At 43.7% G+C, this 25,383-nt stretch overlaps 1 protein-coding gene across 1 annotated transcript in view; it reads left to right on the top strand.

Annotated features, from left to right (window-relative positions):
* Positions 1–25,383, top strand: part of MAPKAPK5 (MAPK activated protein kinase 5) — a 90,243-nt gene that overhangs the window by 24,436 nt on the left and 40,424 nt on the right. The window contains exon 7 of the mRNA XM_077292535.1: positions 12,824–12,919. Within this exon, the coding sequence (XP_077148650.1) occupies positions 12,824–12,919 (96 nt within the window). The remainder of the gene's footprint in view (positions 1–12,823; positions 12,920–25,383) is intronic.

Genomic DNA, 25,383 nt, shown 5'->3' with positions numbered 1-25,383 from the left:
AAAGTATTCAGACCCCTTTACATTTTTCGCTCTTTGTTTCATTGCAGCCATTTGGCAAATTAAAAAAAGTTCATTTTTTGTTCTCATTAATGTACACTCTGCACCCCATCTTGACTGAAAAAATAAAACAAATGTAGAAATTTTTGTACATTTAAAAAAAAAATAAATAAATAAACTGAACTATCACATGGTCATAAGTATTCAGACCCTTTGATCAGTATTGAGTATAGAAGCACCTTTGGAGCTAGTACAGCCATGAGTCTTCTTGGGAATGATGCAACAAGTTTTTCACACCTGGATTTGGGGATCCTCTGCCATTCTTCCTTGCAGATCCTCTCCAGTTCCGTCAGGTTGGATGGTGAACGTTGGTGGACAGCCATTTTCAGGTCTCTCCAGGGAAGCTCAATTGGGTTTAGGTGAGGGCTCTGGCTGGGCCAGTCAAGAATGGTCACAGAGTTGTTCTGAAGCCACTCCTTTGTTATTTTAGCTGTGTGCTTAGGGTCATTGTCTTGTTGGAAGGTGAACCTTTGGCCAAGTCTGAGGTCCAGAGCTCTCTGGAAGAGGTTTTCATACAGGATATCTCTGTACTTGGCCGCATTCATGTTTCCTTCAATGGCAACTAGTGATGAGCGAATATACTCATTACTCGAGAGCACGCTCGGGTGTCCTCCTAGTGTTTGTAAGTGCTCGGAGATTTCGTCTTCCTTGCAGCAGCTGAATGATTTACATCTAATAGCCTGCTTGATTACATGTGGGGATTCCCTAGCAACCAGGCAACCCCCACATGTACTTATGCTGGCTAACAGATGTAAATCATTCAGCTGCAGCGATGAAAACTAAATCTCCGAGCACTTACAAATACCGTATATACTCGAGTATAAGCCGAGATTTTCAGCCCATTTTTTTGGGCTGAAAGTCCCCCTCTCGGCTTATACTCGAGTAATACCCAGGGTTCGGCAGGGGAGGGGGAGCAGGGGCTTTCTAATTATACTCACCTGCTCCTGGCGCGGTCCCTGCACGTCCCTGGCTTCCCCGGCGCCGGCAGCTTCTTCCTGTAGTGAGCAGTCACATGGTACCGCTCATTACAGTAATGAATATGCGGCTCCACCTCCCATAGAGGTGGAGCCGCATATTCATTACTGTAATGAGTGGTAACGGTGACTGACCGCTCACTACAGGAAGAGGCTGCAGGGAAGCAGGGACTTCACAGCGCCAGGAGCAGGTGAGTATAACGGGGAGGGGGAGCACTGCGCGATATTCACCTGCTCCTAGTTCCGGCGCCGCTCCATCTTCAGCAGTGACGCTCAGGTCAGAGGGCGTGGTGACGTGGTTAGTGCGCGCCCTCTGCCTGACTGTCAGTGCAGGAGACGCTGAAGATGGAGTGGTGCCGGAACGAGGAGCAGGTGAATATTGAAAGTGCCGGGGGCCTGAGCGACGGAGAGGTGAGTATGTGATTTTTTTTATCGCAGCAACAGCAAATGGGGCAATTGTCTGTATGGAGCATCTATGGGGCCATAACGTTTGTGCAGCACTATATGGGGCAAATGTCTGTATGGGGCATCTTATGGGACCATAACGTTTGTGCAGCACTATATGGGGCAAATGTCTGTATGGGGCATCTTATGGGACCATAACGTTTGTGCAGCACTATATGGGGCAAGTGTCTGTTTGGGGCCATAATCAACGTTTGTGCAGCACTATATGGGGCAAATATCTTTATGGAGCATCTTATGGGGCCATAATCAACATTTGTGCAGCACTATATTGGGCAAATGTGTCTATGAAGCATCTTATAGGGCCATTATTAACCTTTATGCAGGATTATATGGGGCTTATTTTGTATGGAGCATCTTATGGGCCCATCATGAACTGTATGGAGCATTATATGGGGCTCCTGATTCAATATGGAGATTCAAAAACACTTAACCTACTGATGTCTCAATTAATTTTACTTTTATTGGTATCTATTTTTACTTTTGACATTTACCGGTAGCTGCTGCATTTCCCACCCTAGGCTTTCCCACCCTACTCGAGTCATTAAGTTTTCCCAGTTTTTTTGTGGCAAAATTAGGGGGGTCGGCTTATACTCGGGTCGGCTTATACTCGAGTATATACGGTACTCGGAGATCACCCGAGCGTGCTCGGGAAATCTCGAGTAATGAATACACTTGCTCATCACTACTTACAGCAAGTTGTCCTGTCCCTGAAGCTGAAAAACACCCCCATAGCATGATGCTCCCACCTCCATGTTTCACTGTTGGGATTGTATTGGGCAGGTGATGAGCAGTGCCTGGTTTTCTCCACACATACCGCTTAGAATTATCACCAAAAAGGTCTATCTTCGTCTTATCAGACCTGAAAACCTTATTTCCCATAGTCTGGGAGTCCTTAATGTGTTTTTTAGCAAACTTTGAGGGCTTTCATATGTCTTGCACTGAGGAGAGGCTTCCGTCTGGCCACTCTGCCATAAAGGCCCAACTGGTGGAGGGCTGCAGTGATATTTGACTTTGTGGAACTTTCTCCCATCTCCCTACTGCATCTCTGGAGCTCAGCCACAGTGATCTTGGGGTTCTTCTTTACCTCTCTCACCAAGGCTCTTCTCCCACGATTGCTCAGTTTGGCTGGACGGCCAGGTCTAGGAAGACTTCTGGTGGTCCCAAACTTCTTCCGTTTAAGGATTATGGAGGCCACTGTGCTCTTAGGAACCTTGAGTACTGCAGAAATTCTTTTGTAACCTTGGCCAGGTCTGTGCCTTGCCACAATTCTGTCTCTGAGCTCCTTGGCCAGTTCCTTTGTTCTCATGATTCTCATTTGGTCTGACATGCACTGTGAGCTGTGAGGTCTTATATAGACAGATGTGTGCCTTTCCAAATCAAGTCCTATCCGTTTAATTAAACACAGCTGGACTCCAATGAAGGAGTAGAACCATCTCAATGAGGACCACAAAGAAATGGACAGCATGTGACTTAAATATGAGTGTCTGAGCAAAGGGTCTGAATACTTATGACCATGTGATATTTCTGTTTTTCTTTTTTAATAAATTTGCAAACATTTGTACATTTGTTTTTTCCAGTCAAGATGGGGTGCAGAGTGTACATAAATGTGAAAAAAAATGAACTTTTTTGAATTTATCAAATGGCTGCAAAAAGGTGAAAAAGGTGTCGGAATACTTTCGGTACCCACTGTATGTATACCTTTTGCATTATCGTGGGGTTTTTTTTTAAACTACTTTTCTGATTCCTAAATTTAAAATTAAGCAACTTCCTAAAAAGTCATCAATGTCCAACCATTTTGCTATTTTAGAGTATGTGTAAATCCAGCAAAGCTCTGCTTTGTAGCTCTGATGACTGATCATGGCATACTGCACACTGTAATTGGAAGATCGAAAAGGAGAGAGGGAGGAAAGTGTTCACGTTATTTGGGAGCGCAGCTCATTTGAGCATTAGGTATAGAGGGAAAACGCATGATCCTTCATGAGCTCTAAAATGGTAAATCTCTTAAGGAATGAAGCTGTGCTTGTACAGGAGAGCTCACATCCAGCATGTATTACTGAGAGTGATAAACCCAGAAGAGAAAAATCTGAAACTAGGAGCAGGTTATGAACTTATTGTCAGGGAATCTAAAAATTAAGTTTGCAGACTAAAACTAAATTCAAACCTTTTAAATAAAGGTAACCACTAACTTATTTAAAATCAGAGTGTGTGGTGAAGCTGCAAATGCACTTTAAAGGTACCCTAAAAGCTGTCGTCTAAATGCTTATTCAGCCCTACAGCTATTCTTCCTGACTGGATCAGAGGAATAAGCTGCTGCCCCTGTGGCAGGGGATTATTTTGTATGGGAATAAAGGATCAGGTGTGATAAAAACCAACATGCTCGATCCTATATCTCCTAATATCTTATTTTTCAAAGACCTTATTTTTGTCTGTTTAAAACTTTTGCAGTGAAGACAGATTTGTATAAACTTGCTTAATTTTTTTTTTTAAAGTTTCTTGCCATTTTAAAGGGTATTTGTCACAAGAAAATGACCTGCTCTTTAAATCAGGTTTTTATTTTAAAGGGAACCTGTTGCCATGAAATTGCAGTCTAACCTGCAAGTACCATGTCATAAAGCAGGGGGAGCGGAGCAGTTTGATATATAGTGTTGTGAGAAAATATTCTGTATAATCTGAGATTTAGTCCTCTGGACCAAAAATCCCAGAAAAAACAATGTGTGGTCCTGACAGTGACTGACAGCTGTATCTGTATACACTCAGATACAAAGAAAGCTGTCAGTCACTGTCAGGACCACACATTGCCTTTTCTGGGATTTTTGGTCCAGAGGACTAAATCGCAGATTATACAGAATATTTTCTCACAACACTATATATCAAACTGCTCCGCTCCCCCTGCTTTATGACATGGTAACACAGTGCTTGCAGACTGGACTTCATTTCCAGGTGATGGCTTTAAGAGGAATACGTCATCAGGTTTTTGTTATGTAATCTGAGAGCAGATAATGTAGGGACAGATACCCTGATTCCAGCGATGTACCAGTTACTGGGCTGCTTGGTGCAGTTTTGATACAATCCCTGTTTTCTCTGCTGTAGATATAGCAGTGGTCAGAATACTGAGATGTGTATAACTTGCTCACACCACTGATTGGCACCATCCTATGTACACAGTCAGTTGTGGGGGCGGGGTTACAAAGATTAGCTGGACTGGCTTGCAAGCGACTCAGTCTGGAAGTGATAATCTCCTGCTGATAAAACACTGATTGTATTGTAACTGCACCACACAGCCTAAGGGTATGTGCACACGTTCAGGATTTCTTGCAGAAATTTCCTGAAGAAAACCGGAAATTTTCTGCAAGAAATCCGCATTTTTTTTTTTGCGTTTTTTTTCCGGTTTTTTTGCGTTTTTTTAACATTCTGCAAGCGTAATTAGCTTGCAGAATGCTAAAGTTTTCCAAGCGATCTGTAGCATCGCTTGGAAAACTGACTGACAAGTTGGTCACACTTGTCAAACATAGCGTTTGACAAGTGTGACCAACTTGTTACTATAGATGCAGCTTTTGCAGCATCTATAGTAAAAGATAGAACGTTTAAAAATAATAAAAAAAATGCTTATACTCACCCGCAGACATCAGATCTCCTCACCGGCGTCCATTCCTATAGCTGATGTGTGCGCGCAGGGCCTTCCATGACGTCACGGTCACGTGAGCGGTCTCGACCAATCACAGGACAGTGACGTCATTCGGCAAGGTCCTTCTCCGCACACCAGCTACAGGAACCAGCCAGCGTGCAGCACAGAGGCGGGAACACTGCGCTGGACATCGAGGGTGAGTATAGGACTGTTTTTTATTTTATTTCTTATTTTTTGACCACTTATATGGTGCCCAGTCCGTGGAGGAGAGTCTCCTCTCCTCCACCCTGGGTACCAACCGCACATAATCTGCTTACTTCCCGCATGGTGTGCACAGCCCCGTGCGGGAAGTAAGCAGATCAATGGACCCCTAGGTGTGCGGAATCCCCGCAATTCCGCATTTTTAATGAACATGTTGCTTTTTTTTCCGCTATGCGATTTTTTCGCGGAAAAAATCGCAACATTTGCACAAAAAATGCGGAATACCTTGTAAATAATAGGAGGCATATGTTAGCGTTTTTTTCGCGTTTTTATCACGTTTTTATAGCGAAAAAACGCGAAAAAAACGCGAAAAATCCTGAACGTGTGCACATGGCCTAATAAGTGGCAAATCACTGGAATTGGGCTTTGTCTCTTCATTATGCTGCTCTCGGATTAAATAGCCAAAACATGCTGATCGATTGACGTTAATTTTTGTTGGGGTTTTTTCCAAATAATAATAATAATAATAATAATAATAAATAATCTCTTTATTTATATAGCCCCAACAAATTCCGCAGCACTTTACAGTTTTTCTACACATTATCATTGCTGTCCCTGATGGGGCTCGCAAACTAAATATCACACTCTGTATTAAAAAATGTAAAATCTTGTAATTTCCACTGGAGTTATACTACACTTCTCCTTCCAGTTCTTTCAGGAAATCCATGTGTACATTAGCAGTAATAGACTGAGGGAGACCCTAGTTTGTCATATTGTCCTCTGGCATTTTTCCCTCCTCCTTCAAACACTCTATCATTACTCCATTACTAAAAAAAACAAATCCTTGACCCATCATGCACAAACAACTACAGACCGGTCTCCAATCTCCCCTTCATCTCAAAACTCCTGGAGCGCCTAGTCTACTCCTGCCTTACCCGTTACCTCTCCACTCATTCCCTCCTAGACCCTTCACAGTCCGGGTTCCGCCCCCTACATTCGACAGAAACTGCACTCATCAAGGTGACCAATGACCTTCTGACAGCAAAATGTAACGGTGACCACTCTCTGCTCATTCTCCTCGATCTTTCTGCAACTTTCGACACTGTTGACCACCCTCTCCTACTCTCTAGGCTCCAGTCACTAGGCATCAAGGACACTGCTCTCTCCTGGTTCTCCTCCTATCTTTCTGAACGCTCCTTCAGTGTTCTGTTCTTTGGCTCCACTTCATCTCCTCTTCCTCTCACTGTCGGGGTACCTCAGGGCTCAGTCCTTGGCCCCCTTCTCTTCTCCCTCTACACGGCCCCAATTGGACAGACCATCAGCAGATTTGGCTTTCAGTACCATCTTTATGCTGATGACACACAGCTATACACGTCAGCCCATGACCTTACCCCCGCTGTACTACAGAACACCACTGACTGTCTGTCCGCAGTCTCTGACATCATGTCCGCTCTCTATCTGAAACTCAACCTCTTCAAAACTGAACTTCTTCTGCTCCCGCCTTCTACTAGCCTCCCTAAATCTGCCATTTCCCTCTCCGTGGGTGGCACCATAATAACACCCCGGCAGCAGGCACGCTGTCTGGGTGTTATGTTTGACTCCGATCTTTCCTTCACCTCCCACATACAATCTCTTGCCCGCTCGTGCCGCTTACACCTAAAGAACATCTCTAGAATCCGCCCTTTTCTCACCATGGAGACAACAAAAACTCTCACTGTCGCCCTAATCCGCTCCCGTCTGGACTACTGCAACTCCCTATTAATTGGCTTCCCCCTCACTCGGCTTTCCCCTCTCCAGTCTATCCTTAATGCAGCAGCCAGGGTCGTCCATCTGGCTAATCGTTACTCGGACGTGTCACCTCTTCGCCAGTCATTACACTGGCTGCCCATTCATTACAGGATACAATTCAAAGTACTTGTTCTCACCCACAAAGCTCTCCACAGTGCGGCACCCCCATACATCTCCTCCCTCATTTCTCTCTATCGGCCTAGCCGACCACTGCGCTCTGCAAACGACTTTCGACTAACCTCTGCACTAATCCGTACCTCCCACTCCCGACTCCAAGACTTCTCCCGTGCTGCACCAATCCTCTGGAATGCTCTACCCCAAGAAACTAGGACCATCCACAACTTGCATAGTTTTAGGCGCTCCCTCAAAACACATTTGTTCAGAGCGGCCTATCACGTTCCCTAATCAAACTCATTTTATGTTTGTGTGTGTGTGTAGCCCATTCACTATCTCCATCCACCCCCCACCCCCTGAAGATGGCTGGACCATCATTGTAAATACATCATTGTAAATACACACCTGTACTTTGTATCTCCCCACCTTTACTGTAGATTGTAAGCTCTCATGAGCAGGGTCGTCGTATTTTGTTTTACTCTGCTTTATTACTGTATTGTTAACATTGTTACCTATGACTGTTGTGCTTGAAACTGTTAGGCTATGTGCACACGTCAGGATTTTGTCAGGCTTTTTCATCAGGTTTTGTAGCCAAAACCAGGAGTGGGTGATAAATGCAGAAGTGGTGCATATGTTTCTATTATACTTTTCCTCTAATTGTTCCACTCCTGGTTTTGGCTACAAATCCTGACAAAATCCTGACAAAATCCTGACGTGTGCACATAGCCTGAAACTGTAAAGCGCTGCGGAATATGTTGGCACTCTATAAATAAAGATTATTATTATTATTATTATTATTATTATCTAATAAGTTTGTACAAAAACTGTATAACTGTGTAATTTCCATGTAAATTAGGCATAAAACTGAATGAAGAACCAATCTGGATACAGTATGTCCTATACTGACACTTGCCAGCAGTGTCCTGTGTAATACAGACCAGCAATATTTAGCTAAATATTTGCTTTAGTTACATGCTTTAGATTTTTTACATTATACGTTGAATATATTAAAAAAAAAAAAAAAAAGGGAGTCCGTCACCCACAAATGTAGTTTAAATGGGCTATACAGCTTTGTACTGGACTTGGCCCCCATGAAAAGCACACTAGCACTGCATGTTTTACTGGCGTGAGGTGGGTGAGTGAGGGGGCTTTTGTGCACCTTTGGCATGACCTAGAGTGAGGTGCGCCATTACGCCTCCTCGATTGTGCATTGGGAGCTTTGCTCTGATTGTGCCCACTTCCCAGATGCTGCCAGCGTATGCCCATGTGTGCACACGTTGCCTGTCCTCGCCCACATGCGCTTAGTGGACGGCTGCGTTCTCCTCCTTGTCGTCTTTCTGGCAATGTTGCTCACTGCATTAATGCACCCAGAAGTTTAGTGACCGGCCTAAGAGTGGCATCAGCAGAAATAAGACCTGAAGGAGAACGTGCCCGGCCACTGTGTGCACACGGTGCCGGACACAGGCAGTACGCATGCGCCCACATGCTTTGGGAAGCGAGCAACATCATTCATAAGCAGGGAAAGGCCCTCAATATGCAAGTATGGAGGGTTAATGGTGTACCAAACTTTTGGCCGCGCCAAGGGCTGACCTATTCCGGAGTGACGGGCTCTCATTGTAGGGGTTGTCAATATTAAAATTCTATTTTTCCATAGAGTTGCAGACCTTCAAAATAACAAACTGTGTTTTTATAATGTTTTCAATTAAACCAGACTAAATGGATTCACACACATTGGCTAATTGAAATACGGTAATATTGTTTACAAAAAAGAAAAATAAATGCAAGGGAAAAAAAATGTACAGGATAGTAAAAGATGGACAACATACCAAATGATATCAGCAGTGAACAAACACAATGTCAAAAGATGTACAATAAAAAAAAAACCCCTGCTTCCACATCTGAGGCAGCCCCCCACCCAACCCCCGGCCTCGGGGCCCAGATGGGTGAGCGCAGACTTCCTGCTGCATATTCTACAGTTTCATTTGGATTCAACTGTTCTTAGTCTAATCCAAAATGTTCCATCCTACTCCCCCCGGTGTCTTTGGTCAGAAAGCGTAGATTGACATAGGCCTTTCTAGCATGAAAACTAGTGTCTGTGTAGTGACCCTGTGCCAAGGTAACGATTTAGGAATGTTCTGGTACCTGGCGGTCCCTGGTTCTTCCCATCTCAAAGGCTAAATCAAAGCTGAAACAAAGAAAATGTAAGTGGCAAAATTAAACTGAACCTTTAATTGAGCCCTTTCTGATACAAATTGATACTCACATTCTCTTGGTCCAGTGCTTCCCCTCTACCAGCTGCTGAGCCCAGTGATTGCCTGCAGCGCTCACTTGCACTATAGACATGACATCAACGTTCTCATTGCTTGACTCCTCCATTACTAAAAATTAGATAATGAAGGCTATTCCCTTCCTTCAGGTCGGACCCCTGAGCTGGATGGCCTCCCCATTGCCCTATATAAGCTCTGTACAGAGGCGTTGTTCCCATTACTTCTTAAACCTTGTATCACTATGCAAGATTTGAGTAATCATCCAGCCTCAATGGGGGAAGCTCTGTTGGTGGCTATTCTAAAGCCAGAGAAGGACCCTCGGTCCCCAGACTCATCATCTGATGTCTTTGTTCCTCTGTTATTTAACATTTTTGGCAAAATACTGTCCATAAGACTAAGGGATGTGATATTATATCTGATTCAATATATGTCTTTTATTAATTATTATTGCTGCTGCTTATTTAGAGCAAAACCTGGTATCCCTTGATACTTGTAAGGCCTCTGATTGAGTGGCCGTACCTTTGGGGGCTCCTCAGGAGAGTAGGTAGTAGGCACACGTTTTTATTTTGGATTCGGCTTTGATTCCCTGCTGGCTCGAGTCCATACTGACTTGAATATATCTAGCACATTTCTCCCAGGAGGAGTACCAGACAGGGTTGAGCCGTCTCCTCTTTTGTTTGCACTGGCTACTGAGCCCTTGGAGGTTGATATACATCAGTCTTCATGTATTGTAGGTGTACAGAGGGTGACACAGTTGAAACGGTATCTTTTTAAACACAGACCACACACCAATATATCGAACTGATTCGGGTCCTTCCCTGACTGCTTTTTTTAGGTTCCGTAGAGAAATTTGGAATATTCTCTGAATTGAAAGTTAAATTGGTAAAATTGACCCCCTTTCTAATGCTGGCTCAGAACCCCACCCACACCGCTGGACAATATCCTGGGTGAGCTGGTCTGTGTCTTTTTAGTTTACCGTAAATATCTTGGGGTACAGATCTTCCATATTCTATAGTAGTTTAGGCTACTGAGAATAAATGAAATATGGTATGTTCTGGTCTCCCTTTATTCCCAATAGGTAGAATTAATATCTTTACAGTGATGTCTTCCCAATTTTCTATATTTCCTATATGTCCCATTTTCCTCCCCTTGGAGTACTTCCATGGTCTTGATATAATTTAATGTTCATTCTACTGGCAGGACCGATCCCCTAAATTCAGACTGACGACCTTGCAGGTCCCGAAGGGGTCTGGAGATCTAGCAGCTCCAAAAACGTATTATCTGGTAGCACAATTGGTGGATGCAAACTGGTGGCTAGACTTGGATATGAGTGACATCCACACCTTTATACGGAGACCTCCTTGGCTCTTATGAGAGTGTGTCTAATTTCATTTACATATAACAACCTGTGTAACCCTAACCTATGGCCCCATAAAGTGGTGGCTCAGGCATGGGTGTTGGCCAAAGCACTGTTATCTCCCCTCATACTACCTTATGGCACAGCAGGCATCTACCATGTTGGCTAGATCACTCCTGTGGTATAATCTGGGGAAGCGTTAGCCTGTAGTATTTGGGCTAATTATTGACTGCTCCATCTTCCCAACCTTTAACTCTGCACAGTTTGGCTTCCACCAAATACAGTTTGGTTACGGAGTTGTTGAGATTGACAGACCTGGCTAAACCTTTGTCATGTATATATTATATCTCTACATCTTCCCTTAAACCCTTGTCATATGCCCTGGTTTAGTGGATGGGCCATATACTGGACCTTGAGGATGGTGATTGGGGAGAAGTTGGAGACTCCTTGTAATGACTTCAAAAGATATTCCGATACAATATAGATTCATACTGTACATGGTTTACTACACCCCCACTAGTCTGCAGAAAATGGGCATGTCTGATTTAGATATTTGCTTTAGATGTGGTTAAGGCTCCTTTTCTGCATGCCACCTGTCCCTTCCCGAGCTCTCACTATTCTGGTCAGAGATGATCCTCTTCATGCATATCCATTTTCAGTTCCCTTGTGTCAGCTGCCCACAAATGTCTCCTTTGGGATCTTAGATGATTTGATCCAGAATTCTTACACTTGACTTTTCTTTGCAGTCTTCTTTTCAGTGCCAGGAAAGTGGTCAAAATGATATGGAAGTCAACAGACATTCCTCGTCTCATTGGCTTAATCTTGTTATATAAATGTTCTGTTCTACTAAGTACTTTATATGTCCAAACAAACGTGAGCGGGTCCTTTCACTCTGGATTAAGTCTGAGGTTACAAATGCTGTTGGGGCATCTTTCCCACTGCGTTCAGGCACCCGTTCACTGGCACCACTGGAGCTTATGTTCGAACCCCCCACAAAACGGGATTCAGGAGTTTGCGCCAAGAGGGCCATAGACTAGAATGGTGCTGACAGTGAATGTGTGCTCTGTTGTGCATCATTTTTGGGCGTGTATGCCTAATAGAAGCGGACACTCACACATCGAAGACTGTCTGGGTGTCTGTCTCCAGTACGCATAAACACACATGATCCACAGATCCCGTTTTGAGGGTGGTTCGGGCGTGAGCCACAATGGGACCAGTGAACGGGTGGATGAACGCAGTGGGAAAGCATCCTAAGCTAATGGGGTTTATTACTGTTGACCTCTTATTGTCCTGCTTCTCCAGGTGGGAAGCAGAGGAGTGAATGAATGAGTGCGTGTTGGTGTGTATACATGGATGGTCTGTTTGTGTGGATGTTGAGAAGTTTTTGGTCTGGAATTGCCACACTTGTAGTAGCTGGGAACCCTCCTTTATTCCTGGATTATTTTGATAATCCGGTTAAGTTCCCATTAACATATTGTTAAAATGACAAATCATATCCAAGTTTCACTTTTTTCCTTTTATTACATTTTATATTCTAATAAAAAAAAAAACACATGACTTCATCATTGGCACCGATCAGCACAGGCCGGCTCAGTGGCGGTGAGACAGCGCTGGACCCTGGTAGTTTTGGCAGTTTGTGTAACCGCCCAATGTGTTATGTTCTAGGTCTGCAACCAAATGAAAAAATAACATTTTAAAACACACAACTCCTTTAGGTTTTCCTTTGCTAGAACCAGTAATAAACAAGTGTTGCCACCTACTTTATTTTATCAGGTTAAGCGCATGGCAATATATTTTTGAACAATTTGTGGAACTTTCTTCACTTTTCAATAACAATGAAAAGGACAATTAGAAAGTAACGGTGCTTCCATTATCCGTTATGCTGCTGTTCACCAGCCCTTCTTTATAAACGTTACAGATTCCAGTTACACCGTTCCATATAAATTCATATACTTTAACACCTGTTTGTTTTCAGGATGCTCCAGTGAAATTGTGTGATTTTGGTTTTGCAAAAATAGACCAGGGGGACCTAATGACGCCTCAGTTCACTCCATACTATGTAGCACCTCAGGTAATCCCTGCGCGCTCAGTTGGCTGTTCTATGTGAAATGTAATCGCCCACACGTATTTTGTTCTCTCATTTATGTCTCGATCATAAATTATCATTAGTCAGATATTGGATTGGAGCCTTGTATTACACCAGGTTCGTGCTGAGCCAAGCACTGTAGTTTGCTCAGTGATGTGCACGTGCTCACTAAGGCTGGTTTCACATTTGCATTGGGGAGGGCTGCGTAGTTCCTCCGTGAAGCCCCGCCCACTGCCACACCTCTTCCATACAGCTCCGCCTACGTCGGCATGCGTCCTGCGTAATGTCCTTTAACATTGGGTACGCAGGCCATGCGAATGTATGCGGCTGCCTCCGCATGCGTCGTTTTGACGCTGCACCGAACTGTGTCAAATGCAACATGTTGCAGTAAGCGCAGCATCAAAACGACGCATGTGGAGACATTCTCATACATTCGCATGGCCTGCGTACCCAATGTTAAAGATAGGTACGCAGGACGCATGCCGACGTAGGCGGGGCTGTATGGAAGAGGTGTCAGTGGGCGGGGCTTAACGGAGGGACTACGCAGCTCTGCCCAATGCAGACGTGAAACTAGCCCAATCCTGGATATTCGTGAGAGTCCGCTCCACCAGAATCCCAGCAGCTGATTGACTCCTGTCTCCCTATGCTCTGCTGTCAATCATCAGTGGGAGGTTGGGGCTCTAGCCTTTGTTGAATACGAGAACTCATCTCTTGCTGCAGCCGATAAGCACTGATTTCATGAAAACTACTTCAGCACGCTACATGGACAGGTAACAGAAATTAGGGTCATCGTGACTACTTTATTTTCCACTTAGGCTGGTTTCACATTTGCGTTTTTTGCCGCTGCGTTTTAGCGCAAAAAAATGCATGCGTTTTTTTCCCTACATTTAACATTAAAAACGCATGCGGTTTTTTGTATGCGTTTTGCCGCATTTGACGACGCATGCGTCGTTTCTATGCTTGCGTTTTGTTGCAGAAATGCAACATGTAGTAATTTCTAGAGGCGTTTTTTGCCGCAAAAAAACGTATTGCTGTCTATGTAAACGCATGCGTTTCCATAGAAAAAAAATAAGAATACACACTGATAAGCCACCCCCCACCATCAAGGTGATAAAGGGATCTAAACCCTACCCCTAACCCTAGGGATCCTAACCCTACCCCTAACCCTAGGGATCCTAACCCCAACCCTAGCTATTTCTATCTATAGTGGGTTTTCTTGTTGATTTTGATGATTGGCAGCTGTCACACACTTCTCAGCATGCGTTTCAAAAACGCAAACGCAGGAAAAAACGCATGTAAACGCGGCAAAACGCCGCTTTTTTTTTTTACCGCATGCGTCTAAAAAAACGCAGCATTTGCACGCGTTTATATGCGGGTTTTTTCACCACCTGCGTTTGCGTTTTAAACGCAAATGTGAAACTAGCCTTATATAGGTCAACAGACTAAAGTGAACCTGTCACCAGGTTTGGCTGACGTGAGGTACAGCCACCATTTTTCAGGGCTGATATACAGCATTCTATAATGCTGTATATTTGCCCCAGCCCAACCTGAAAGATACGAGAAATAACTTTTATTATACTCACCAGCGGGGCGGTCCGGCCAAGGAATGTTGCACTTCTTGGTCCAGCGCCTCCCATCTTCTTGCGATACCGTCCTTCTTCTTGGTTTGTGTGGATGACCCGTCCCTGCATCATCCACAGAAGTCTCCTCGGCATCGTGCTCCTGCGCAGGTGCACTTCTCTGTCCTGTTGAGGGCAGCGTAAAGTACTGCAGTGCGCAGGTGTTGGGCCTCTCTGACCTTTCCCGGCGCCTACGCACTGCAGGACTTTGCTCTGCCCTCAACAGGACAGAGAAGTGCACCTGCGCAGGAGCACGATGCCGAGGAGACTTCTGTGGATGATGCAGGGACGGGTCATCCACACAAACTAACAGAGGACAGCATCGCAAGAAGATGGGAGGAGTGGGACCAAGAAGAGCAACATTCCTCAGACTGGACCAACTTGCTTGTGCGTATATTAAGTTACATTTCTTCTCTTAGAGGCCGGGTTGGGGCTTATATACAGAATTATAGAATGCTGTATATCAGCTCTGAAAGATGGTGGCCGTAACTCATATCAACCAAAACTGGTGACAGGTTCACTTTAAAGAGTACCTACAATAGAAGCAATTGCTCAAATAGCCTGCACAAAGTAAATGATCAGTAATAGTTCATGTAAATGGCATAGGATAATTAGCTGACACTATTTTGATCAAAAGAGCGTAAGCGCCATCTCTGACAAAGTGTGCCCAATTAGCTAACTCTTGTAGCTCTCTTTGATACGTGCCAGCAGGCCTCAAAATAGATGGGGTCAGAGCAGTTCCCAAATCTGACTGTTTCAACAGAAATCTATTGATGGAATACTCAGCCAAAAAAGGGGGAGCCACACCCCTGTTTATACAAAAAATAACTTAAATAGCATAACTGAAGAAATGGGCCAGAACATAAGTTGCTATAAGTGCAATGTGTAGATGCACAGTCACACTGTGGCCATTTAAACATTTAAAAAAAAATAAAAAATGAACAAATACTTTTAAATGGAATCCGTCAGCAGGGATTTGCTATGTGATATGAGGACAGCATGAGGTAGGGGTTAAAATAGAGTTCAACAATGTCACTTGTCAAGCTGTGTGTGTTTGTTCGTTCACTTACAATGAAGGTTTTATCACCAGGACATGATCATTGCTGTGACTAGCTGGCATAAGCTTGCTAGTCTGACTCCGCCCCCTCCTGTGATGAGCAGCTTCTTGTCAATAGATAACTTAATTACAGAGCTGTGGTGTGGGCGGTTTTGGCTTTCTCAACTCTGCTTCAGGCTAAATCTAAAAACTCTTGTCAGAACAGCTGCACCCAGTAATCTTAGTGATACATTGTTGGCTTCTGGGTCTATTTGCCTGCATCAGGCTGCTCTCAGGCGGGGTACAGTAATCCCACAGGGCAATTCATTATGCAGGTACTATGTCTTGGGGCATAAATCAAAATTCTGAAACGAGGATAAAATGCCAGAGATTAATGTGAAGTATAAATGTCTCCTTTGTTAAATAGTATAATTAAAACCCTTACAAAGGACAAAACTGACATGGTGTTGACACAATGGCTGCAATGAGGTAGATGGAATAATAGTCATGTAGAATGTCTCAGTAGCTGAATTGGCTAATATCCCAAACAATATACCTACTCATGTATTGTAATATGGCTCTATGTAAATAAAATCAGTGACAGAAATATATACACAGTGGCACAAATATGTCCAATAACAGTGGTAATAAGTATTGGGCCACTCATGAGTATACAGAGAGAAAATAGCGTACATATGGAAATGAACCTACAAGAATATCCGTGACTAAGCTGCTGAAAAAAGACAAGTAACAGTCATAATATTCTCTCACAGTAAACCCATTTTAGAGGAATATGGCTACCCATCCATGGGCCAACGCAGCCAGTTTGTCAACACCATGTCAGTTTTTTCTTTGTTCATCTTTTTAAGTGTTTTTAATTATTTATGCTATTTAATAAATATTTTTTTTTACTTTACATTAATGTCTGACATTTTCACCTCCTTTGTCTCAGATGAGGTGGCAAAAACCTGGTGATAGATTCCCTTTAAAGAGCGCCCATCATCAATCTAGGCCAGACTGGCGATTATAGAAACTAATAATTTACTGCTCATAAGTAACCAACTATGGTAGAAACTTCTATGTTGAGGGATCCTGTATTGTTCCCTTTCACATTCCTCCTCTGGCGCTCTGTGTGTGTGATATCTCGCTCTTTGTACTTACCCAGCGCCTCAGTGCACTTTACGGAGTTGTCGCCCAACGTCTCTAATGATGTCACCATTCTGTAACTGCTTATTAAAGTATGCGGCAGCACTGGATTGGTGCAAAGAGCACGGCTTCATTCTTTCACTGTCAGACTGGCCACAGAGGGTTTTGTGATCCTGTTTTGCATGTCAGTATCCCATAACCCATAAGTTCGAGACCAACTTTGGTCGAAAGTAGGGCCCTTTCAGGGGGCACTAGGAGTGGTTTTGACACTAACTTATATTTATTAACTCCCAATCTGGGGCCACTCTCACTTATTAAATAAAAAGGGCCCCATATTTGTGATCGGTACTCTTTTTAAAGCTCGTCTTCAGGGGCCTGCTTAAAGCAGCACTCCACCGTTTTCCTTTTAATTGCAGTGCTGGAGTGGTGCTAGTAATCTAAGTTCCCTGCACTTAGTATCATTCTTACAAGCCACCATCTTCATCTTTTATCAGCGCTGCTCCAGCCGGTCTCCAGAAGTTTGTGATTTGCAGATCGCTCCAGTGTTTGCTGGCTGATCCGCAAGTCCCTACTCAATGTAATTCTCCATGAGAGCCAGAACGAGGGACTCAGACTTACTTTGAGAGCTTGTGTTGTGACTGTTACCTCTGACTTCCGGCCAGTCAGAAGTTGCGGTCCCAATATGGCGGCGTGGGACTGGAGTGGCATCGGGAAGAGTTGAAGACAGCAGCTGGTGAGTATGATACTAGGGTCACAAAACTTAGATTAGTAGCAATACTTCAGCACTGAAAAAAAAAAAAAAAAAAAAAAGTGGAGTGGTGTTTTAATAACCCCGTAGAATATGCACCACACTGTCTCTATATGCACTCCTGGTCAAAATTACATGTTATTGTAAACAGTTCAGCAAGTTGATGATCTCTGAAAGGCCTAAAGTTGAAGATGATACATTTCCTTTCTATTTTAGGCAAACAAAAAAAAAAAGTGTAATTTTTTTTTTCTTTATAAAAATTGCAAAAGGGAAAATGGACCAATGTAAAAGATTGAAAGTGAGATTTGTTTGCTCAGATAACTTTTACCAAAGTTTCAGACCTTAATTAGCCTGTTGGTGTTATGACTTGTTCACTATCAACATTCGAAAAGGCCAGGTGATGCAAATCTCCCAGCTTTATAAAAACCCAGGCTCCTCTAACCTTGTGCCAAAAACAGCAGCCATGGGTTCTCCTAAGCATCTCCCTAGCACTCTGAAAATGAAAATAGTGGAGGCCTACAAAGCAGGAGAAGGCTATAGGAAGATGGCTAATTGGATTCAAGATGCTGTTTCCTCAGTCCAAAATCTAATTAAGGTCTGAAAAGAGCATCTAAACAAGCCTGATGCACAGAATTTCAGGGGAAGAATATCTTGCCAACCATTAAGCATGGGGGTGGATCAATCATGTTTTGGGATTGTGGTGCAGCCAATGGCACAGGACCATTTCATGGGTAGAGGGAGGAACAAAATTTCAACAAATTCTTGATGAAAACATAACACCATGTGTGAAAAAGCTATAGTTGAAAGGAGGATGGCTTCTACAAATAGATGATGATCCTAAACACGTCAAAATCCACAATAGACTACCTCAAAAGGCGCAAGCTGAAGGATTTATAGTTGCCCTCACAGTCCTCTGATCTCAACATCATTGAAAATCTATAGCTATACCTCAAGTCTGCAGTGCTTGCAAGACGACCCAGTAATCTCACAGAGCTGGAAGAAATTTCCAAGGAAGAATGGATGAAATTCGTTCAAACAAGAATTGAAAGACTCTTAGCTGGCTACAAAAAGCGTTTACAAGCTGTGATAATATTTAAAGGGGGTTGCTACTAGGTACTAAAACCATGCAGAGTGCCCAACCTTCTGCATCGGCCCATTTACAAAATGTAAAGGGTGAATGAATATAATGTATATGTGTGATATAGATATATATCTATCCGAAGAAAAAAGTGGTAGCACTCACCGATCCTTTAAAATGGGTTAGTCCTTTATTCAAACACTGTTAAAACCGTCATGGCTCAGGGGTGTGCAGAGAAGAGTGTGCAGGTTCTGACGGAACTTAATGACTCGAGTATAAGCCTAGGGTTGAAAATGCAGCAGCTACTGGTAAATGGCAAAAATAAAAATAGATACCAATAAAAGTAAAATTAATTGAGACCTCAGTAGGTTAAGTGTTTTTGAATATCCATATTGAATCAGGATAGATATATATATATATATATATATATATATATATATATATATATATATATATATATATATATATATATATATATTTTTTTTTTTTTTTTTTTGCCTAAAATACAGAGGAAATGTGTCATCTTTAACCTTGGGCTTTTTAGTGATCATTTCATCTTCAACTTGCTTAATTGTTCACAATAACAGTAAATTTGACCAGGGGTTCCCAAACTTTTATATGCCACTGTATTCTGAGCAAAAATATAAAACTTTTTGCTCTCATTTTTCATGAGCTGGAGACTTTCTATATACACAAAAGGTCTTTTTCTCTCAAATATTGTTCACAAAAGTGTTTAAATCTGTGTTAGTAAGTACTTCTCCTTTGCCGAGATAATCCATCCATCTCACCAGTATGGCATATCGAGATGTTGATTTGACTGCATGATTATTGCAGTGTCCCTTAGGCTGGCCACTCAAAAATGTGCAGTTTTACAGTATTGGGTGGGTTCTGGTGGGGGGAGGGGTCAGAAAACCAGTGTCCTTTGCATGCTGTTGATCAGGCTGTTGATTGTGGCCTGTGGAATGTTGGCCCACTCCTCTTCAATGGCTGTGAGAAGTTGTTGGATATTATCAGTAACTTGAGCATATTGTCGTATACACCGATCCAGAGCATCCCAAACATGCTCAATGGGTGACCTGTCCCGTGAGTATGCTGGCCATGCAAGCGCTGGGATGTTTTCATCTTCCAGGAATTGTGTACAGATCTTGCAACATGGAGCTGTGCATTATCATGCTGCACTGGGCCTCAGGATCTCATCACAGTATCTCTGAGCATTCAAAATTGCATCAATAAATTGCATCGGTGTTGGTTGTCCATAACATATGCCCGCCCATACTATAACCCCACCGTCATTATGGGCAACTCGATTTATAATGTTGACATCAGCAAACCATTCACCCACACGACACCATACAGTCTGCCATCTGCCCTGTACAGTGAAAACCGGGAATCATCCACGAAGAGAACGCCTCTCCAACGTGCCAGACACCATCGAATGTGACCATTTCATTTGCCCACTTAAGTCTATACGACAATGAACTTCAGTTAGATGGAGATGACGAACATGCAGATGAGCTTTCCTAAGAGGGTTTCTGATAGTTTGTGCAGAAATTCATTGGTTATGCAAGCCGATTGTTGCAGCAGCTGTCGGGTGGCGCGATAATCTTGGAGGTGAAGATGCTGGATGTTGAGGTCCTGGGCTGGTGTGGTCACATGTTATCTGCAGTTGTGAGGCCAGTTGGATGTACTGCCAAATTCTCTGAATCGCCTTTGGAAACGGCTTGTGTTGGAGAAGTGAACATTCAATTCAAGGGCAACAGCTTTGATTTACATTCCTGAAGTCAGCATGCCAACTGCCCGTTCCCTCAAAACTTGCTACATCTGTGGCATTGTGCTGTGTGATAACACTGAATATTTTAGAGTGGCCTTATAATGTGGCCAGCCTATGGCACATCTGTGCAATAATCATGTCTAATCGGCATCTTGATATGCCATACCGGTGGGGTGGATGGATTATCTCGGCAAAGGAGAAGCGCTCACTAAACACAGATTTAGACAAATTTGTAAACCATATTTGAGAGAGAAAGGCCTTTTGTGTACTTGGATCTTTGAGTTCAGTTCATGAAAATGGGAGCAAAAAAAGTGTTGTTTAGATTTTTGTTCAGCGTGTATGTATGTGTAGATATAGAGATATATTATACACATATCATTTTAAAGGTGCTCAGTGCTGTTGGGTAACATTCTGCACTCTCCCATTTTTTTCTAATATGAGACAGAGTAGGCGAAGTATCTACATACTACATACATGCACTTCTCTCTGCTAATATGCACTGAAGGAAAACCGGTATTGCAAACTTTTTTAAAAGAGGGAACTTGCTGGCTAAGGGCCCCTTCACACTGTGCAATCAAAGTCTGAACGAGCGTTCGATTTGTGACGTTTATCCGTCCTCGTTCCGAGGTTGCAAAGTGTGACATGGCGTTACGATTTGCGACGCAGCCCAGCATCGTACGATGTGAAAGAAAGAGCAGAACTTTCTTTCGTCGTAAATGTCTCGCTGTGGCGGTCGAAATCGTAGTATGTGACGGCGGTCATACGAGCTCGTAATGCGACTACGTGGGTTGGGCTTCCGCATACCTGTCTCCTGATTGGGCGTGACGTTTTAGCACGCCCATGCTGGTAATACGTCACGCTCGGAGTCGTAGGACTATGGCGGTGTGAAGGGTAGCGTACGATTGCGACGCGTGACGTTCACATCGCAACTACGTCAGAAAAAGCGTTAACATCGTAGAGTGTGACCGCTGGCTACGAGCTCGTACTGCGATGTCGAATATGACGCAAATGCGTCGTAATCGTAGCAGAATCGACCAGTGTGAAGGGGCCCTAAGGGTACCGTCACACATTGAAATTTCCATCGCTACGACGTTACGATTCGTGACGTTCTAGCGATATCCATACGATATCGCAGTGTCTGACACGCTACTGCGATCAGACACCCTGCTGAGAATCGTACGTCGTAGCAGATCGTTTGGAACTTTCTTTCGTCGCTTGATCACCCGCTGACATCGCTGGATCGTTGTGTGTGACAGCGATCCAGCGATGTCTTCGCTTGTAACCAGGGTAAACATCGGGTAACTAAGCGCAGGGCCGCGCTTAGTAACCCGATGTTTACCCTGGTTACCAGCGTAAACGTAAAAAAACAAACAGTACATACTCACCCGTCGGTGTCCTTCAGGTCCCTTGCCGTCTGCTTCCTGCTCTGAGTGCCGGCCGGAAAGTGAGAGCAGATCACAGCGGTGCTGCGATCTGCTCTCACTGTACGGCTGCACTCAGAGCAGGAAGCAGACGGCAAGGGACCTGAAGGACACCGACGGGTGAGTATGTACTGTTTGTTTTTTTACATTTACGCTGGTAACCAGGGTAAACATCGGGTTACTAAGCGCGGCCCTGCGCTTAGTTACCCGATGTTTACCCTGGTTACCCGGGGACTTCGGCATCGCTCCAGCGCCGTGATTGCAACGTGTGACCGCAGTCTACGACGCTGGAGCAATGATTATACGACGCTGCGACGTCACGAATCGTGCCGTCGCAGCGATGAAAATTTCAATGTGTGACGGTACCCTAAGTGTAATAGGAGATAGTGAACCTGTAGAGATGGTGACTGTGACCAGACAGCTCTATTGTATCTGTAACAACTACCAGTTAGTTATTTAGGAAGACAAGAACAGCAATACAAGTAGATGAGCTCCGATGTATGAGACTGGTTTCACAAGTCCATCATTCATGGTCCAATATGGAAAGCAACAATGTGCTAACAGGCCTCTTGTCTCCTGACCCAAACTCAACAGCCTGATTTACCATACATCTACTCTCCGCAACATTAAAAATGCAACATCAAGAAAGAAAAGTAATGAGATTATGAAAACTATAGAATTGGTAGACATATAATGCTATACAAATGATGAAGTGGAAACAAAATATTCAAAACCTCTTGATTTATTCAGTATAGGGTATGAATGCGATGCACAGAAATGCAAGCCCTTACATGGCTTGGCTGTTGTTAATGAGGTAATAAATGGTTGAGAAATGTTTTGCCACACTGAATGCACTTGAGCATGCAGATCATCAAGATTTTCTGCTGGCAGGTCCCTTTGCAATTGCAGACCACGGATGTCCCAGATATGCTCAATAGAAGACAAGTGCAGACATGCTGAAGGCCATGATAGCACATTTAGGCCATTAACAATAGCATAAGTATTTGGGGCATGGTGTTATTGAAGATGCCTCCTGGGATACTGTTGAAATGACTATACCTTTTGGTTCCATGACCAAATCAAATTACGGTAACTGATCAATGTCCAGTTCTAGTACATTATGCCACCGAACACCATAATGCCGGTAGTAGGACCAGTTTGATGTTTCTTCATGAAAGCATCTTCATGAAATTACCCACGTGGTTTTATCAGATTCAAAGGACTGTGCGTTATGATCCATTCTGTCCTGCAAGTGAGATTAGATCTCAAATTCCAAGCCTTAAGGTACCTTCACACTGAGCAACTTTCCAACGAGAACGACAGCGATCTGTGAAGTTGCAGCATCCTGGATAGCGATCTCGTTGTGTTTGACACGCAGCAGCGATCAGGATCCCGCTGTGATATCGCTGGTCGGAGCTAGAAGTCCAGAACTTTATTTCGTCGCTGATCACCCGCTGTCATCGCTGGATCGGCGTGTGTGACGCTGATCCAGCGATGTGTTCACTTGTAACCAGGGTAAACATCGGGTTACTAAGCGCAGGGCCGCGCTTAGTAACCCGATATTTACCCTGGTTACCATTGTAAAAGTAAAAAAAAAAAAAAAACACTACATACTCACATTCTGATGTCTGTCACGTCCCCCGGCGTCCACAGGGTTAAAACTGCTTTCTGCAGGAGCGCTTGCTAATGCTGCGCTGCTGCCGAGAGCTTCCCTGCACTGACTGTGTCAGCGCCGGCCGTAAAGCAGAGCACAGCGGTGACGTCACCGCTGTTACTGCCGATGCGCCGCTGACACATTCAGTGCAGGGAAGCTCTCGGCAGCAGCGCAGCATTAGCAAGTGCTCCTGCCGAAAGCAGTTTTAACCCTGTGGACGCCGGCGGGGGACGTGACAGACATCAGAATGTGAGTATGTAGTGTTTTTTTTTTTTACTTTTACAATGGTAACCAGGGTAAATATCGGGTTACTAAGCGCAGCTCTGCACTTAGTAGCCCAATGTTTTCCCTGGTTACCCGGGTGCTGCAGGGGGACTTCGGCATCGTTGGAGACAGTTTCAACGATGCCGAAGTCGTTCCCCTGATCGTTGGTCGCTGGAGAGAGCTGTCTGTGTGACAGCTCCCCAGCGACCACACAACGACTTACCAACGATCACGGCCAGGTCGTATCGCTGGTCGTGATCGTTGGTAAGTCGTTTAGTGTAATGGTACCTTAAGGCCTAGAGTAGTGTCTACAAGAACCATCAGAAGCCCTTTGTACGACATTGAGCTATGAGCCATACATACATCTTCAGGTGTTCCGTTGACCTCACAGCACCGATATCTTGTTACAGAACAAGACGACAATGGAGGCCTATCCTTTTCAGCGATGAATCCTGCTTTTGTCTTGAAGGCAGTGATCGCTAGAGATTAATCTGGAGACCATGTGGGCAATGAAATGAAGAGGACTTTTAACTTCACACCAGGCCGCATATTGTTGTTGCTACTATGAGTAGCCTGCTTGGCCAAAACTTGCTACCATGGTCTGCATTGTCTCACATCAAGCACTTCTGGAATGTCATTGGTCACCAATTGCAAAGGGAGCTGCCAACAGTGGATTATGATAATTTGCTTTCCCAAGTCCCATTCAGCATGTCAGAACATTACTCAGACAACAATTATTAACCTAATTAATGGCAGCCAAGGTGTGTAAGTGCCTGTATTTCTGTGTGACGTTCATACTCGATGCTGAAAAATGTAAGTATTTTGAAAATTTTGTTTCCATTTTTTTAATCATTTGCATATCATAGAATGTACAAGCTGGAAGGGACCTCCAGGATCATCTTGTCCAACCCCCTGCTCAATGCAGGATTCACTGGACCATCTCAGATGTCTGTCCAACCTCTAGAGGTTTGAAGACTTCCATTGAAGGAGAATGCGCTACCTCTTGTGGCAGCTTGTTCCACTCATTGATCACCCTGTCAAAAAATTATTTCTCATATCCAATCTGTATCTTCTCCCTTTCAGTTTCAATTCATTGCTTCTTATTTTTCCATGTGCAAATGAGAATAAGGATGATCCCTCTATACTATGACATCCCTTCAGATATTTGTAGACAGCTATTAAGTATCCTCTTCCTTCTTTTTTGCAAACTAAACATTCCCAGATCCTTTAACCAGTCCGCTAACCATTCTGGTTGGTCTTCTTTGGACATGCTCCAGCTTTTCAAAAACATTTTTTTAAAGACTGTGATGCCTAGAACTGGACACAGTATTGCAGATGAGGCCTGACCAAGGAGGAGTAGAGGGGATAATTACTTCACGTGATTTAGACTCTATAGTTCTCTTAATACATCCCAGAACTGTGTTTGAATTTTTCACTGCTGCATTGCATTGTTGACTCATGTGCAGTCAGTGATCTATTGGTTTACCCTAGTCTTTTTCACATGTGCTGTTGATTAGTTCTATTCCTCCCATTCTGTAAATGTCATTTTCTTTTTTTTCTTTCCTAGATGTAGAATCTTGCATTTCTCCCTGCTAAATACTATTCTATTAGTTGCTACCCATTGTTCAAGCTTATCTAGATCCTTCTGAATCCTCTGTCTTCTCTAGTGTTAGCTATCCTTCCTAGCTTTTCTTTGTCTGCAAATTTTGATT

The sequence above is a fragment of the Ranitomeya variabilis genome, chromosome 1 (assembly GCF_051348905.1).
Source record: "Ranitomeya variabilis isolate aRanVar5 chromosome 1, aRanVar5.hap1, whole genome shotgun sequence".
Taxonomy (NCBI): Eukaryota; Metazoa; Chordata; class Amphibia; order Anura; family Dendrobatidae; genus Ranitomeya; species Ranitomeya variabilis.
The sequence above is the reverse complement of the archived record's forward strand: the minus strand, read 5'-3'. Positions and strand labels throughout refer to the sequence as shown.